The sequence below is a fragment of the Staurois parvus genome, unplaced genomic scaffold (assembly GCF_062004578.1).
Source record: "Staurois parvus isolate SC_StPar_1 unplaced genomic scaffold, SC_StPar_1.0 ptg002015l, whole genome shotgun sequence".
Taxonomy (NCBI): Eukaryota; Metazoa; Chordata; class Amphibia; order Anura; family Ranidae; genus Staurois; species Staurois parvus.
In genome coordinates, this window is record NW_028319811.1 from 49,507 (window position 1) to 67,329 (window position 17,823).

The 17,823-nt window shown below is 50.6% G+C and overlaps 2 protein-coding genes across 2 annotated transcripts in view; both read left to right on the forward strand.

The window, feature by feature from the left end:
* Nucleotides 1-12,589, forward strand: part of LOC149433030 (cadherin-1-like) — a 36,321-nt gene extending 23,732 nt beyond the window's left edge. The window contains exons 10-14 of the mRNA XM_089664734.1: nt 85-309; nt 2,884-3,099; nt 5,733-5,863; nt 6,110-6,253; nt 8,904-12,589. Coding sequence (XP_089520860.1) covers nt 85-309; nt 2,884-3,099; nt 5,733-5,863; nt 6,110-6,253; nt 8,904-9,110 — 923 coding nt within the window. The 3' untranslated portion in view covers nt 9,111-12,589. The remainder of the gene's footprint in view (nt 1-84; nt 310-2,883; nt 3,100-5,732; nt 5,864-6,109; nt 6,254-8,903) is intronic.
* A 4,177-nt stretch (nt 12,590-16,766) lies between these two features.
* LOC149433031 (cadherin-1-like) overlaps nt 16,767-17,823 on the forward strand; it is a 77,028-nt gene continuing 75,971 nt past the window's right edge. The window contains 1 exon segment of the mRNA XM_089664737.1: nt 16,767-16,966. The gene's annotated coding sequence lies outside the window, so the exon portion shown is untranslated.

Genomic DNA, 17,823 nt, shown 5'->3' on the forward strand with positions numbered 1-17,823 from the left:
GCCTTACATTGGGGGGGGTCAGTGGGAAGAATGCGTATATTATGATGGAGTCGAGTTCTTTAATATATATTGTGGTTCCTCCAGGTTCACCCCCAGCCACGGGGACCGGCACCCTTCAGGTCAGACTTACAGATGTGAATGACAACGGACCGTATTTGGAATATCAAGATGCCGTATACTGCCTGAAGAGTCCAGACCCCATATCCATTAATATCATTGACAGAGACCTGCCCCCATATACCGCCCCCTACAGGGCAATGCTGAATCGTGAAGCTCGTGACAACTGGACCATCAGTGTGGTGGATCATAGTAAGTGTCCATGCTTCGCTCATACATGATAAAACTCCACATCACGTGTAAAGTGGGGGCGTGGTTCAGTTCCTGCACCCAGAAAACAAAGCCCCGCAAAATCGTATGCAGTCTTACAGATACAAACCCCCCCCCCCCCCGATCCGGGAGACTATGACTGTCCCTATCTACTTACACCATATTGTGATGGACTTATTGCCCAGGTGGCCACCTATCACGGGACCACGCTTGGAGTCACTGAGCTCCTGAGAGCGACCCATTCTTTCACCAATGTTTGTAGAAGCCGTCTGCATGCCTAGGGGCTTGATTGTATACACCTGTGGTCATGGAGGGGATTGGAGCACCTGAATCACATGATATGGAGGGGATTGGAACACCTGAATCACATGATATGGAGGGGATTGGAACACCTGATTCACATGATTGGAGGGGATTGGAACACCTGAATCACATGATTGGAGGGGATTGGAACACCTGAATCACATGATATGGAGGGGATTGGAACACCGAAATCACATGATATGGAGGGGATTGGAACACCTGAATCACATGATATGGAGGGGATTGGAACACCTGAATCACATGATATGGAGGGGATTGGAACACCGAAATCACATGATATGGAGGGGATTGGAACACCTGAATCACATGATATGGAGGGGATTGGAACACCTGAATCACATGATTGGGAGCTGATTGGAACACCTGAATCACATGATTGAGAGGGGATTGGGGCACCTGAATCACATGATTGGGAGGGGATTGGGGCACCTGAATCACATGATTGAGAGGGGATTGGGGCACCTGAATCACATGATTGAGAGGGGATTGGGGCACCTGAATCACATGATTGAGAGGGGATTGGGGCACCTGAATCACATGATTGGGAGGGGATTGGAACACCTGAATCACATGATATGGAGGGGATTGGAACACCTGAATCACATGACATGGAGGGGATTGGAACACCTGAGTCACATGACTGGGAGGGGATTGGACCACCTGAGTCACATGACTGGGAGGGGATTGGAACACCTGAGTCACATGATTGAGAGGGGATTGGACCACCTGAGTCACATGATTGAGAGGGGATTGGAACACCTGAGTCACATGATTGGGAGGGGATTGGAACACCTGAGTCACATGATTGGGAGGGGATTGGAACACCTGAGTCACATGATTGGGAGGGGATTGGACCACCTGAGTCACATGACTGGGAGGGGATTGGAACACCTGAGTCACATGATTGAGAGGGGATTGGACCACCTGAGTCACATGATTGAGAGGGGATTGGACCACCTGAGTCACATGATTGAGAGGGGATTGGAACACCTGAGTCACATGATTGGGAGGGGATTGGAACACCTGAGTCACATGATTGGGAGGGGATTGGAACACCTGAGTCACATGATTGAGAGGGGATTGGAACACCTGAGTCACATGATTGGGAGGGGATTGGAACGCCTGCGTCACATGATTGGGAGGGGATTGGAACGCCTGAGTCACATGATTGGGAGGGGATTGGAACGCCTGAATCACATGATATGGAGGGGATTAGAACACCTGAATCACATGATATGGAGGGGATTGGAACACCTTAATCACATAATATGGAGGGGATTGGAACACCTGAATCACATGATATGGAGGGGATTGGAACACCTTAATCACATGATTTGGAGGGGATTGGAACACCTGAATCACATGATTTGGAGGGGATTGGAACACCTGAATCACATAATTTGGAGGGGATTGGAACACCTGAATCACTTGATTTGGAGGGGATTGGAACACCTGAATCACATAATTTGGAGGGGATTGGAACACCTGAATCACTTGATTTGGAGGGGATTGGAACGCCTGAGTCACATGATTGGGAGGGGATTGGAACGCCTGAGTCACATGATTGGGAGGGGATTGGAACGCCTGAATCACATGATATGGAGGGGATTAGAACACCTGAATCACTTGATTTGGAGGGGATTGGAGCACCTGAATCACATGATTTGGAGGGGATTAGAACACCTGAATCACATGATATGGAGGGGATTGGAACACCTGAATCACATGATTGGGAGGGGCGGGGACAATACTTTTGGCAATACAGTGTAATGCTGGCCATACACGGGTCGAATTCTGAACAAATTTTCTTTAGAAAATCAGAAATTTTGTGCGTTTTGTAATCCGCCACCATTGATTAAGTCTCCTCCTCGTGTTGCTGCGGAAAAGAATTTTCATGGCCAAGAATTTCCTTTTCAGGTCGCGGCTCATTTCTTTTTCGATGACATTTCTCGCCCGATTCTTCCATCATTGATTAGAAATTTGTTTTTCAAAAAATTTCCAACATGGCCGATCAACTCATATTCGATGGCCGCCAGAAAGTCCCGACATGGAAGAAAAATATATTTGAAATGTTTTAGAAATCTTCTTCCCCAATATATCGACACGTTTGAAATGCTCCAATTTTGGCCGCATTCAATATTATATATATATACTGCGTGCTGAAATGAGTGCTCAGCCCTGTGGTGCGGGAAATGTTCGCTCTCGGAGTCATCGGTCCTTCTTTTTGTACAGAATTGGAGATTAAGCCAGTCAGGGAAATGGCAGAAGACGTCTATCAGATACCCGTCACCATCGCCGATGCGGGGGACGTGACGAACGTGACGATGCTGAAGATGCAAGTGTGCCAGTGTACAGCCGAGAATAACTGCGAGAGTGCAAAGGCATTGGCTGGAGGCCTGGGCATCCCGGTCATCCTGGGGATCCTCGGGGGGATCCTGGCTCTTCTCAGTAAGTACTATTGGTCTGCTCGGGGGAGGGAAGGGGGAGGGGCATACAGCTTCACCATTCCCACCATCCGCTGGCCAGAGACATTCATTATAAACGGATATTCACAGACGACCACAGAAATGCTGCTGCAGGCTCCTGTCAGTGCTGACCGCACGTGTGAAGGCCAACGGTCACCTGACCACTTCTGAGGAGGAAAGCCAACCAACCGGAAATCGGAACTTCTCCAGAAGAACAGGCGCCTGGAATCATGTGAGCAGCACTGAATGGAGCCTGAAGCAGCATTTGCCCCAGAAATGGTAAAACCTGTCGCCTTTCTGTTACTTCTTTATATATCCACCCAGGAAAGGTTGTTAATATAGCATTCTGTGATTGGACAAGGCGGGGCAGTGACATCATGCTCTCCACTTCAACCATTCACTCATTTCTTTGTATTCACTGAGAAAATGCAAAGAGTTGTCTGAATGGTCCCCGGGAAGAGCCAGCAGTCTCCTATGTTCACAATGCAGCAGGGCAGCCACTTGCCACAGGACCGGGAGTGGAGATCACTGTAGTGGAGGTGTAGTGGAGGTGCAGTAGAGGTGTAGAGATAGTGGTGTAGTGGAGGTGTAGTGGAGGTGCAGTAGAGGTGCAGTAGAGGTGTAGAGATAGTGGGGTAGTAGAGGTGCAGTAGAGGTGTAGAGATAGTGGGGTAGTAGAGGTGCAGTAGAGGTGTAGAGATAGTGGGGTAGTAGAGGTGCAGTAGAGGTGTAGAGATAGTGGGGTAGTGGAGGTGCAGTAGAGGTGTAGAGATAGTAGGGCAGTGGAGGTGCAGTAGAGGTGTAGAGATAGTGGGGTAGTAGAGGTGCAGTAGAGGTGCAGTAGAGGTGTAGAGATAGTGGGGTAGTAGAGGTGCAGTAGAGGTGTAGAGATAGTGGGGTAGTAGAGGTGCAGTAGTGGGGTAGTAGAGGTGCAGTAGAGGTGTAGAGATAGTGGGGTAGTGGAGGTACAGTAGAGGTGTAGAGATAGTGGGGCAGTGGAGGTGCAGTAGAGGTGTAGAGATAGTGGTGTAGTGGAGGTGCAGTAGAGGTGTAGAGATAGTGGGGTAGTAGAGGTGCAGTAGAGGTGTAGAGATAGTAGGGCAGTGGAGGTGCAGTAGAGGTGCAGTAGAGGTGTAGAGATAGTGGGGCAGTGGAGGTGCAGTAGAGGTGTAGAGATAGTGGTGTAGTGGAGGTGTAGTGGAGGTGCAGTAGAGGTGTAGAGATAGTGGGGTAGTAGAGGTGCAGTAGAGGTGTAGAGATAGTGGGGTAGTAGAGGTGTAGGGATAGTGGAGGGGTAGTGGAGGTGTAGTAGAGGTGTAGAGATAGTAGGGCAGTGGAGGTGCAGTAGAGGTGCAGTAGAGGTGTAGAGATAGTGGTGTAGTGGAGGTGCAGTAGAGGTGTAGAGATAGTGGTGTAGTGGAGGTGCAGTAGAGGTGTAGAGATAGTGGTGTAGTGGAGGTGCAGTAGAGGTGTAGAGATAGTGGGGTAGTAGAGGTGTAGAGATAGTGGGGTAGTAGAGGTGCAGTAGAGGTGCAGTAGAGGTGTAGAGATAGTGGGGCAGTGGAGGTGCAGTAGAGGTGTAGAGATAGTGGGGTAGTGGAGGTGCAGTAGAGGTGTAGTGAAGGTGTAGAGATAGTGGGGTAGTAGAGGTGTAGAGATAGTGGGGTAGTAGAGGTGCAGTAGAGGTGCAGTAGAGGTGTAGAGATAGTGGTGTAGTGGAGGTGCAGTAGAGGTGTAGAGATAGTGGGGTAGTAGAGGTGCAGTAGAGGTGTAGAGATAGTGGGGCAGTGGAGGTGCAGTAGAGGTGTAGAGATAGTGGGGCAGTGGAGGTGCAGTAGAGGTGTAGAGATAGTGGTGTAGTGGAGGTGCAGTAGAGGTGTAGAGATAGTGGGGCAGTGGAGGTGCAGTAGAGGTGTAGAGATAGTGGGGTAGTAGAGGTGCAGTAGAGGTGCAGTAGAGGTGCAGTAGAGGTGTAGAGATAGTGGGGTAGTAGAGGTGTAGAGATAGTGGGGTAGTAGAGGTGCAGTAGAGGTGTAGAGATAGTGGGGTAGTGGAGGTGCAGTAGAGGTGTAGTGAAGGTGTAGGATTTATAGGATGTTTGTTATATTGTGTGTTAGTTGTGTATAGAGGAATGGAACTTCATACAAAATGTTCCGTGAAGTCCCGTGTGATTTTCATTAGCTGGCTGTGTTTCCCCCTCATATCGAGTGTTGTGGTGAATGGATCTCCCTCCGGCTCGCTGGGTTTCATGCTGTGTGTTTCCCCCTCATATCGAGTGTTGTGGTGAATGGATCTCCCTCCGGCTCGCTGGGTTTCATGCTGTGTGTTTCCCCCTCATATCGAGTGTTGTGGTGAATGGATCTCCCTCCGGCTCGCTGGGTTTCATTAGCTGGCTGTGTTTCCCCCTCATATCGAGTGTTGTGGTGAATGGATCTCCCTCCGGCTCGCTGGGTTTCATGCTGTGTGTTTCCCCCTCATATCGAGTGTTGTGGTGAATGGATCTCCCTCCGGCTCGCTGGGTTTCATGCTGTGTGTTTCCCCCTCATATCGAGTGTTGTGGTGAATGGATCTCCCTCCGGCTCACCAGCTTTCATGCCGTTTGTTTCTCCTTCGTAGTTCTGCTGTTGCTGCTTCTGCTGTTTATGAGGAAGAAGAAGGTGGAGAAGGAGCCATTGCTGCCTCCTGAAGACGAAACGCGTGACAACGTCTATTGCTACGACGAGGAAGGGGGCGGAGAGGAGGATCAGGTACGGAACATTCGCTTCATTACCCAGAATCCCCTCATGTGGACGTCTCTGGCAGGTTCCACCACCTCGGCCCCCCCCATGGGTCAGAGCGCCCCCACTCCAGTCCAGCCAAGGACCTGCACCCCCCACCCACCAATTCTTAGATCAGCCATTCCTTCTGCAAGCCGGATTTCAGCTTTCAGCTGTGTAGTGATTAGGTCACATCTTCTGAAGAACCAGAACTGAACTTTGCTTTTACCCCCCCAGGACTTTGACCTCGGCCAGCTTCACCGTGGTCTGGATGCCCGCCCCGAGGTCATTCGGAATGATGTCGCCCCGACGCTCATGCCTGCTCCTCAGTACCGGCCAAGACCAGCCAATCCCGATGAGATCGGAAACTTCATTGAGGAGGTAAGTAGCCGTGTTGGCGTGTTCATCTGTAGCAGTCCATACATGGCAGGCGGGGCAGCCTCAGGGGTGGATTCTGAGACTGGCCAGTCATGTGCTAAGCTGCCCATAGATGGGTCTGACCTGATTCCCCACCCATCCATTCAGTGATGATGGGGGAATCCCTCCCGCTCATATATTGTGTTCTGAAGGCGGAGAGGCTTCCCCCAGAATGCACTGATCTGTGCTGTCGGCTGTAGCTGGCAGTGCTGATCGAGCAGAATGTATCCAATGATTGTACAGAAAGTCGATGGGTAGATTCTGTACAACGAGGGTTCCCATACATGGATCACGATTGGGCCAATCCCTGCTGAACCTGCAGAATTGTGATCCACGATTGGCTTTAGTATTGTTACTGACTGCAGGAAATAGCTGAAATCTGATTGGCCGCTATCAGCAGTATCTCGCAATTCGATGAATGAATGTTCGTTGGCGGGTCATGGAAGGGTCTGCAGTGGCAGGTTACATGTTCCCTGAGGCCTGTGTATGGTGGAAGTGTACGGATTACAGCGGATCTGAACCCAATATTACCGCAGATTACCTGTCCTTAGATATGGCGGCTGCATTCCTTTTCTGTCTTCACTTTGAGCTCCACCCAAAAGGGGAAGTTCCACTGTTAGGACCGCTCCCCAGTAAGGATTGGCACCTTTGGGGGGCAGGGGGGGGGTACCCAAATTTGACAGGTACCCACCTCCCACTTCCGGTCCAAAGTGATCAGAAGCAGAAGCTGTCCTCCCCCCTCCCTCCCCATGACACGTGACAGGTCCCAGAAGACTACGGGGCCATTCAGGAAGCTCAGCGCTTCTCGCACATGCTCAGTGGGGCCCCGACTGTGAAGCCGCAAGCTGTCCCTGCTGGGTGCCCACATTGAAGATGCCGGCGCCTGGAATACAGGACGGCTGGTGACACGGGCTGCAGGGGACACACCACGGGACCGGGGGACACACCACGGGACCGGGGGACACACCACGGGACCGGGGGACACACCACGGGACCGGGGGACACACCACGGGACCGGGGGACACACCACCTGACCGGGGGGCACACCACGGGACTGGGGGACACACACCACGAGACCGGGGCACACACCACGGGACCGAGGGGCACACACCACGGGACCGAGGGGCACACACCACGGGACCGGGGGACACACCACGGAACCGGGGGACACACCACGGGACCGGGGGGCACACCACCTGACCGGGGGGCACACCACCTGACTGGGGGGCACACACCACGGGACCGAGGGGCACACCACGAGACTGGGGCACACACCACGGGACCGAGGGGCACACACCACGGGACCGAGGGGCACACACCACGGGACCGGCGGGCACACACCACGGGATCGGGGGGGACACCACGGGACCGGGGGACAGGTAAGGGGCTGGTTTTTAAAAGCCAGTTTTTGTCTAGTTTTTGCAGCTGATGACTTTTACATTTTGACAGGTGAGTGGAGCTCCTCTTTAACTGGTAATTCTGCTTTTACCTCACTTCCTGTCCCTGGGTGACAACATAATGAGCAGTGTTGTCACCCCACCCTAGGACAGGGACTTCATAACACCATCCTCTTGGCTCGATAACAGGGGGAGGTGTTTTGTAGTTCACAAAAATAGCAGGGAACAATGCTAACTGATAACAGTCCAGAGGCAGAGAGTATTTTATTTATTTATTTCAGGTACTTCTATAGCGCCATCAATGTACGCAGCACTGTACATATATTATACATCACATCAGGCCCCGCCCCCGAGGAGCGTACAATCTAAGGTCCCTAACTCACATTCATATACTAGGGCCAATGTAGAGCAGAGCTAACTAACCTCCCAGCATGTCTTTGGAGTGCAGGAGGAAACCAGAGTCTCCAGAGGAAATCCACACAGGCACAGGGAGAACATACAAACGTGATGTATGATCAGACGTTGTGCGCTCACCACACGTGATGAATGATCAGACGTTGTGCACTCACCACATGTGATGTATGATCAGACGTTGTGCGCTCACCACACGTGATGTATGATCGGACGTTGTGCGCTCACCACACGTGATGTATGATCGGACGTTGTGCGCTCACCACACGTGATGTATGATCGGACGTTGTGCGCTCACCACACGTGATGTATGATCGGACGTTGTGCGCTCACCACACGTGATGTATGATCGGACGTTGTGCGCTCACCACACGTGATGTATGATCGGACGTTGTGCGCTCACCACACGTGATGTATGATCGGACGTTGTGCGCTCACCACACGTGATGTATGATCGGACGTTGTGCGCTCACCACACGTGATGTATGATCGGACGTTGTGCGCTCACCACACGTGATGTATGATCGGACGTTGTGCGCTCACCACACGTGATGTATGATCGGACGTTGTGCGCTCACCACACGTGATGTATGATCGGACGTTGTGCGCTCACCACACGTGATGTATGATCGGACGTTGTGCGCTCACCACACGTGATGTATGACCAGATGTTGTGAGCTCACCACACGTGATGTATGATCAGACGTTGTGTGCTGACCACACGTGATGTATGATCAGACATTGTGCGCTCCCCACACGTGATGTATGAAGCTTTGACATCTGACCACTTGTTTCTGCCTCCCCAGAATCTGCACGCGGCTGACAACGACCCCACCGCCCCCCCGTATGACTCCCTGCTGGTGTTCGATTATGAAGGCAGCGGGTCCGAGGCCGCCTCTCTCAGCTCCCTGCACTCCTCCAGCTCCGGGGGGGATCAGGATTACAGCGCTCTGAATGACTGGGGGCCGCGCTTCACCAAGCTGGCCGACATGTATGGTGGAGACGAGGACTAATCTGCGCACTGTGACCCTTCGAAGACCCGCAGGAACCGTCGGTGCTCCCCGCCCGCAGCACTCTGTACATAGCCAGTATGGAGGACCATTCGCTCCTTCCCATCTCAGGACTCCAGCTCAGTCCTGGTCATCTCTATGGGGACCTCAGACGTGGCCCCCCCCTTGCTGCAGGAAATTCCATCATTACTATTATTATTGTCATGTTGTGTAGATTGCGCCTCGTAAAGCAGACCTGTCACCCTAAAAAGGGCGTTCACCCCAAATTCACAAAGTGCTCTATAGAAAGCATTCACCGGCCTATCAGAGTCAGAGGTGATTGGGAGAATTCTTATGTACTCAGTTCTCTTCCTCTCCAGGAGCCCCATATTGGTAGGTTGCCATCGGTAAGTCAAAAATGGCGGAAAATGTACATCACGCCATAAAACAAAAATGGTTGTCTTCATTTATTGGTCCTTTAAGACGTCTTTCTGAACTCCTGATTGGAGGATCTAGTCTGTCACCAGAGAAGTCCATTGTAAGGGATTCCTTGTATGAAACGGCAAGAGCTCTAACCCTAAACGTCATGTGATCATCATGTGACACGGCTGTTCCTAGCTGCTGAAGGGAGTGAGCATGCTCAGACCCAGTACACACGTGTCGGTCCATGTACATGTCCTCCATGGCAGCTTCACATGGATATAGAAGGAACAACCCACCATTGGGCATAATTGGCTCCGCAATGTGTTGGTTCTAAAGGAAATAAACGCGGGGGGGGGGGGAGGGGGGGGCCGCCATTGCTGTCCGCAGCTACTTCTCCTTTTCTGGGCCGGTAGCCAGGGATGTCGGGACTTACAGTCCTCTTGTTCCAGACCTCAGGTAGGTCAGCAATGGCGGCCTCCATGTGCAGCCGGTGCAGGTTTGGTGTCCTTGGGTTGTCCCGGTGACAGGTCTGCTTTATCATCTCCTATGTTGTGCTTTTATATGATTTTTATATACATTTGATTTAATCTTTTCAGAGCTTCTATAATTTATCGCTGGGTGTCGGACGGGATTTTGTATGTTGCTAACGGCGACGCCAGTCGCAGGAAAGTGTCGGGGAAATTGCCAGAATTTTACATATAAATAAAGATTTTGTGAAATGACCAGAAAACCACAGAAATGCCGTCGCCGGCAGGGAGGTGCCCATGGCTTTTTGGGGAAGAGTGTCATAGAGACGGGACGTGGGGGGGGCGACTGACCCAGGGGGGGGGGGGTGAACCCCCAACTCTTGTATTACAATATGAATATATATAGAAATATTGCCAAAATCCTGTGCTTGTCTCTAAAGTGTTACAGGTGACCCAACAATGCCCCCCCCCCCTCCCCCGATTCCGAGGGCTGCCCCTCCACCAATCCAGGGATTTGACGTTCCCGCTGCTTTCTCTCCTCCCCTTCCAGTACTGACAGGACAGACTAGACGGATTCTGATTGGTCAGCATCATCCATGTTTTGGTGTTAACCAATAAGAATCTGTCTGGTCAGTACTGGGAGGCGATGAGTAGTGATTTCAGATCCATGCTCTGGTGGCGTAGCCAATGGGAGCCCTGACAGCTCAGGAGGGGGGAGGGGATCCAGTATTCGGCACCCTTTTCATGTACACAGCAGACATTAAAGCCCAACTCCAGACAAAACTTTCCTGTCAATATTGCACAGATCAGGAAGGCATAGAACATACTTCGCATTCTTTTTATTGGGACAAGCAGGAGTTCCACATCCAAAAGTCCAAAAAAGTCTGTTTCTTCCACTAAGATAACCCAATAAAAGTGTGCCGACACGACATGAGAGTCAGAAGATGGGAGGAGTCAGAAGATGGGAGGAGTCAGAAGATGGGAGGAGTCCAAGTATTAATGTATCGCTATGAGGCACGTTGTGGCAGCAACAATAGGTTTTTATTGGGGCCTCTGCGTCCCCATTGTGGAATTTTCTCCTCACTTCCTGCTGGGACAAGAAGCGATGGGAAACCTCCCCAGTGGGGGTCACAGACAATACAATATGCCAAAAGGATGTTCTCTACCAAAATGTCCTCAAAAGCCAATAAAGGTTGTGATGCTTCACGTGACTGTCCTATGCCTTTAAGTGTTCTCTATATTTTGTTGCTCCTCCCTTTCCTGTGGTTTAGTTCATGCTGTATAGATAGCTCCACCCCTTTTCCCATTGCAGCAAGCCTCATGGCATGAAGCAGGGCACATTATGATCTTTTGACCTATCGAATGTTCATTGCTGTAAGATTCTCTCAGTTTATGGAATAATCTTCACAAGATCTACAAGATGTCGTCCGATGGAGTCACTGCCTGTGTAAGATTGGAGTTCTCGCTGGCTCATCACAACTGTAGGTTAGATCACTCTCAATGCTTAGATTGGAGAGACAGAACAAAAGTTTTGACTGGAATTTGGCTTTACGTAGAACATCGCCTCTTGGAAAGTTTCCCTCATCAACCAATCAGCTTCCAGCTGTCATTTCTTAGTGCACTTATAGAGAAACAAAAGGAATAATGTGTCTGGAAGATGATCTATTTCTGCATCTGGAGGTGATCTGAGGGTTCATGTGCCGTAGTGCCTCTCTGTACGATGTCTGACCTGATCCTTCCAGAGATTCTACTTGTTTATGATCTCCACAAAAGATGTATTTTTCTATGTTTTCTGTCCCATAATACTTGTTCCATACACTGACATTAAAGGGTATTTTCATGACATGTTGGATGTATATTATGGGGGGGGAGAAACTCTGAGTTACGGGACGCAGTGCTAAGGGGGTGGAGCTTCTAGTTCATGGGGAACGCCAAGAAATGTCTCCACACCCTGGATCTCCTCCAGGAGAAAACATGCTTGAGGACTCAATGACGGCACAAAATATTGGGGTAGAACCTTGGAGGGCGGAGACCTCTCGGGACAGCTCGAGGCTGAGAGATCCTTTTCTTTGACCCCCTCTGTTCTTTCCCTTTGGTGTATATAATATTAGAAACATTTCCGGGGTGTAGAAACCGATTTCCCAATCCCAAATGTGGGAACAATCTCAGGATTGATTTATGGGCAGCAAATGTCACCATCCGCTCCCCGTTATCCACCACTCCTCCAGTTACAGATCCAACACAAAGACATTTGTGACTGGAGGAGAGGTGCGGCCATTGATATGTACCCCATAGTGGTGGTGGAACTACAGCACTCAGGTTGGAGTCAGCATAATGCTCCTATCAATAGAGGCTCTTCATGGGTTCCTCAGCTTACCGCCTCCTCAGATCCTTGGTGGGACATCTACATCTCATGTATAACTTCCCTTTATATCCGGAGATCGATGTCTTCTCTGTCAGAGCGATCTTCCATGTCTCAGGTATTTCTGCCTGAAGAAGACTTCCTGGTATCCAAATCACAGAGTGAAAGCTGCAGACATTCGTTGTGTTTATCATCGATGTTGTTTTTGTATAAAGAAAGTTGTTTATATAAAATAAAGATTTTAAAAATGATCTTTTGTGTTGTTTGGTAGTTTCCTGTTTTAGTGATCTTTAGGGGCTGCTTTACTCCGCTTGAAAAAAGGAGGGAGGAGCAAGGGGTGGAGAGCCAACTCTGGAGTCCAGCCTCCGAGGAGTCTCAGGGATACATATTTACACATTTTCTTCTTGTTTTATCTTTATCTGGTTTTGCTTTAGACTGGTGGCGCCACTCGCCGTGTTATCAGCGTGCTTATTGGACACCCATTGTACTGCTCTGATTGGGCAACGTGTGAAGTCATATATTGGGGGGGGGGGCGCTCACTCAATCAAAGGAGATCCTGCAAATCAAAGTTGCCATATTGCTGGGTTTTCCCTCCAGGTTTTGGATCTCTCTGCAGGTTCTGACCCGGACCGGACCCAAACATGAGAGATGGTCCGCATGAGCGCCTTAATTCCCTGTAAATTAAAAAATGTGCATCTCCGATATTTGGGGCGTTGAAGAGCGCTGCTAAACATCTCCAAACGAATGAACACAACACTTTAATGAAGGGCCCCATTCACCGACACAACAATCTGCCCTATGTCCAATCAATGGCCTCAGTTCCCACCAATGTCCAGCAATGGCACCGAAAAAAGAAGACTGCTTACAGGTCGCCATCTTTAATAATCGCACAAACTTCCTCCTCCAACTCCAACCTCCTGCCATCTCCTAAAGCACAAATGTCATAAAATTAATTAATAAAAGAAGGTCTGGGAGGATCAAAGAGAGCGGTTTGGTTGATATTTTGAGACCAGGTTGGTGATGTAGCTGGGGGCAGAGTTGTGGATGGCTTTGTAAGTTGTTAGTATTTTGAATTTTATTCTTTTGGAAAGTGGAGGTAGAGGGATTGGCAGAGAGGGGTGGAGGACATTGAGTGGAAGAGGGGTGGAGGACACTGAGTGGAGGCCAGTGGAGGGATTGGCAGAGGGGGGTGGAGGACACTGAATGGAGGGCAGTGGAAGGATTGGCAGAGGGGGGTGGAGGACACTGAGTGGAGGCCAGTGGAGGGATTGGCAGAGAGGGGTGGAGGACACTGAGTGGAGGCCAGTGGAGGGATTGGCAGAGAAGGATGGAGGAAACTGAGTGGAGACCAGTGAAGGGATTGGCAGAGAGGGGTGGAGGACACTGAATGGAGGCCAGTGGAGGGATTGGCAGAGGGGGGTGGAGGACACTGAATGGAGGGCAGTGGAAGGATTGGCAGAGGGGGGTGGAGGACACTGAGTGGAGGGCAGTGGAGGGATTGGCAGAGAGGGGTGGAGGACACTGAGTGGAGGCCAGTGGAGGGATTGGCAGAGAGGGGTGGAGGACACTGAATGGAGGCCAGTGGAGGGATTGGCAGAGAGGGGTGGAGGACACTGAATGGAGGCCAGTGGAGGGATCGGCAGAGGGGGGTGGAGGACACTGATTGGAGGGATTGGCAGAGAGGGGTGGAGGACACTGAATGGTTGGTAAGGTGGATGACCCTGGCAGCAGTATTCATGATGGACTGGAGGGGGTGTGGCCTACGTAAAGGTCATCCAATGAGGAGGGAGTTGCAGTAGTCGAGGTGAGAGGTGACCAGGGAGTGAATTAGGAGCTGTGTGGTGTGATTGGTCAGGAAGGGGCGTATTCTGGAGATGTTGTGGAGGTTGAGGCACCATGTCTGGACAGGGATTGGATGTGGGCCTGAAGAGATAGTTCAGAATCCAGGGTTACCTCTAGCACTCTGGCATGGGGGGGGGGGGATGGGTTGATAGTGGTTCTATTGATCCTGATCGAGAAATCAGGGGAAGAGGCACGAGGGGGGAGGTATTATTATGAGCTCAGTTTTGGATAGATTGAGTTTTAGGAAGTGGAGTGACATCCAGTCTGATATGTCTGTTAGTGAATCGGTGATACGTGAAGAGACTGATGGGGGGGGAGCTGAGGAGGAGACTGATGGGGGGGGGGGGAGCTGAGGAGGAGACGGGACGGGGGGGGGGAGCTGAGGAGTAGAGGGATTTGTGTGTCATCAGCATAGAAATGGTATTGGAATCCATGGGAAGCTATCAGCTGACACAAGGAAATAGTGTAGATCGAGAATAGGTCCAAGGACAGAACCTTGGGGGACCCCGACAGTAAGAGGAGTAGGAGAGGTCCAAGGACAGAACCTTGGGGGACCCCGACAGTAAGAGGAGTAGGAGAGGTCCAAGGACAGAACCTTGGGGGACCCCGACAGTAAGAGGAGTAGGAGAGGTCCAAGGACAGAACCTTGGGGGACCCCGACAGTAGGAGGAGTAGGAGAGGTCCAAGGACGGGGACCCTGACAGTAAGAGGAGTAGGAGAGGAGGAAATAGAGTTGTAAGTGACACTGAAGGTGCGGTGAGATAGGTAAGATTCTAACCAACGGAGAGTACATCCATGGAGACCCAGTAAATAGAGTCTTTGAGGAGAAGGGCGTGGCCAAGTGTGTCAAAGGCAGTAGAGTGGTCCAAGAGTAAGAGTACGGAATGGTGACCATTGGTTTTAGTGGTATGTAAGTCGTTTATGAGTTTTAGGAGAGCAGTTTCTGTGGAGTGTTGTGGGCGAAATCCAGACTGAAGGGGATCAAAAAGGTTATTTTCAATAAGGTGGCAGCTCAGCCGGTTGTAGACTAGACGTTCAAAGAGTTTGGAGGCAAAAGGGAGTAAGGGGATGGGTCTTAGGTTGCTAAGATTGGTGGGGTCCACTGAGGCCTTTTTAAGTATGGGGGTGACTAGCGCATGATTCAGAGGGTTGGGGAAGATGCCAATAGAAAGGGAGAGATTGAAGATATGAGTTAGAGTGAAGGATAGAGCCAGAGGGTTACCGTAGTATTTGCGAGGGAACAGGGTCCAGGGGGCAGATGGTTAGGTGGGCTTTAGAAAATAGTGTACCAACCTCCTCTATAGTAGCTGGGTTACACAAAGGAAGTATAGATTGTGCAGGTGGACAAAGAGGGTAGGGTGAGGGACATGTCTGCTGGACATGGAGTGTAGGGTGAGGGAGATGTCTGGTGGACAAGGAGTGTAGGGTGAGGGACATGTCCGTTGGACAAGGAGGGTAGGGTGAGGGAGATGTCTGGTGGACATGGAGTGTAGGGTGAGGGAGATGTCTGGTGGACAAGGAGTGTAGGGTGAGGGACATGTCCGTTGGACAAGGAGTGTAGGGTGAGGGAGATGTCCGGTGGACAAGGAGGGTGGTAGGGGTGAGGGACATGTCCGTTGGACAAGGAGTGTAGGGTGAGGGACATGTCTGTACAGTGGATATCTCGTCATGAATTGTATCAATCTTCTTTTTGAAGTGATTAGTGATCTCCGGGGCCGTGAGTTAGTGGGAGGAGGTAAAGGACGAAGTAGAGTTAAAGGCAGAAAAGAGTTAGAGGGGATTGCATGAGAGGGTGTTAATGAGATGAGGAAATAGGTCTGTTTGGCATTGTGGAGACAAGAAGTGTTTTTGAAGGGAAGATTTATGTTGGTTGAAGTCTTGCTGGGTCTTAGTCTGACTCCATAAATGCTCCAGAGCACGGCTACGTGTTTTGAGGCATCTGGTATTGTCTGTTTGCCAGGGCTGTAGCGGTCGGGGTCTAATTCATTGTGCAGTGAGGGGGACAATGTGTCCCGGGTGGATGACAGTGAACTGTTGTAGACAGAAGTGGCCAGGTTGGGGCAGGACAGGGCTGAGATTTTGTTAGAGACAATCTGTTGCTGAAAGAAGAGAAGGGTTAAGATGGCGAAGGTTTCTACGGGTAACTCTTCGGTAGTTGGAAGACGAGGAGGAAGCCGAGAGAGTGAAGCTAATAAGGGAGTGATCAGAGAGAGGAAGAGGAAAGTTGATGAGGTTGCAAGAAGTGCATAGGTAGGAGAATACAAGGTGGAGGCCGGTATCATTGGAGTGAGTAGAAGCATGCGTCCATTGTTGCAGGAGTGCTAAGGTTACCAGGGATGTTGAAGTCACTGAGAAGGATTGCGGGAATTTCAGAAGAGAGAAAGTAAGGCAGCCAGGCAGAGAAGTCATTGATACCGGTCCAGGAGGACGATGGATCACAGCAATTCTTAAAGAAACTAAAGAGAACAGACGACTGGAGTGAACTTCAAATGAGGAGAGGGAGGTGAATGAAGGACCTGAAAAGTGCTTTGACGGGATAGGAGGATTCCAGCTCCACCTCCTTTCTGTTCACTAGGCCTGGGAGAATGAGTTCAGAGGAGACCACCATGGGAGAGTCCCAGAGGAGACCACCATGGGAGAGTCCCAGAGGAGACCACTATGGGAGAGTCCCAGAGGAGACCACCATGGGAGAGGGCAGCAGGAGAGGAAAAGTCTGATTCATGAAGCCAGGTTTCCGTAATTGCAAGCAAGTGAATGGAGTTTGTGATGAAAGGTCATGGACAGAGGTGAGTGTTACAGACAGATGGGGATTCCAGAGGGTCCAGGAAAAGGGGAGGCTGGTTTTAGAAGAAGAGGAATAGTAACCAGATTGTGTGGACTGCAGCCGCTGTTAGAGTATAAGGGGTGCCGGTTGTGCTGATCAAAGGAAAAAGATGGTGGTCCAGGATTTGTGGAAATGACTCCAGATGTTAGGAGAAGCAGAAGGGTGAGGGAGGTAATATGGGAGTATGACTTATACGGAGGGACAGGTTCCAGGGTCCTGGAGGTGTTATTAGTGTGTGGGTTCAGGATTATCAGGAGTTGATGAGTGCAGTAATAAGGTGAAGACAGGAGTGAAGGTGATATATATGAGTTGTAGGGTGGTGAAGGAGAGCGAGGTTGAAGAGAGAGGACACAACGGTGGTGAGAAGGAGCAGTACGGGGTGCATGAGAAGGAGGAATAGGAAGTGCATGAGAAGGAGGAGTAGGGAGTGCATGAGAAGGAGGAGTAGGGGGTGCATGAGAAGGAGGAGTAGGGGGGTACATGAGAAGACGGAGTAGAGGGTGCATGAGAAGGAGGAGTAGGGGGTGCATGAGAAGGAGTAGGGGGTGCATGAGAAGGAGGAGTAGGGGGTGCATGAGAAGGAGGAGTAGGGAGTTCATGTTACAGAGTGGTGGGATGAAGATGCAGACTGGGTAAGAGATAAAGATCTGGATGGGGAAACAGGTCACCTGAAGTCTGATTAGTATTTGAAGTTGTCGGCTTCTCGCTTTGTGCATGGGCCGAGGTGCAGCACTCAATACTTCCTCCATGGTCCATACTTCATCCATGGTCAATACTTCCTCCATGGTCCATACTTCATCCATGGTCAATACTTCCTCC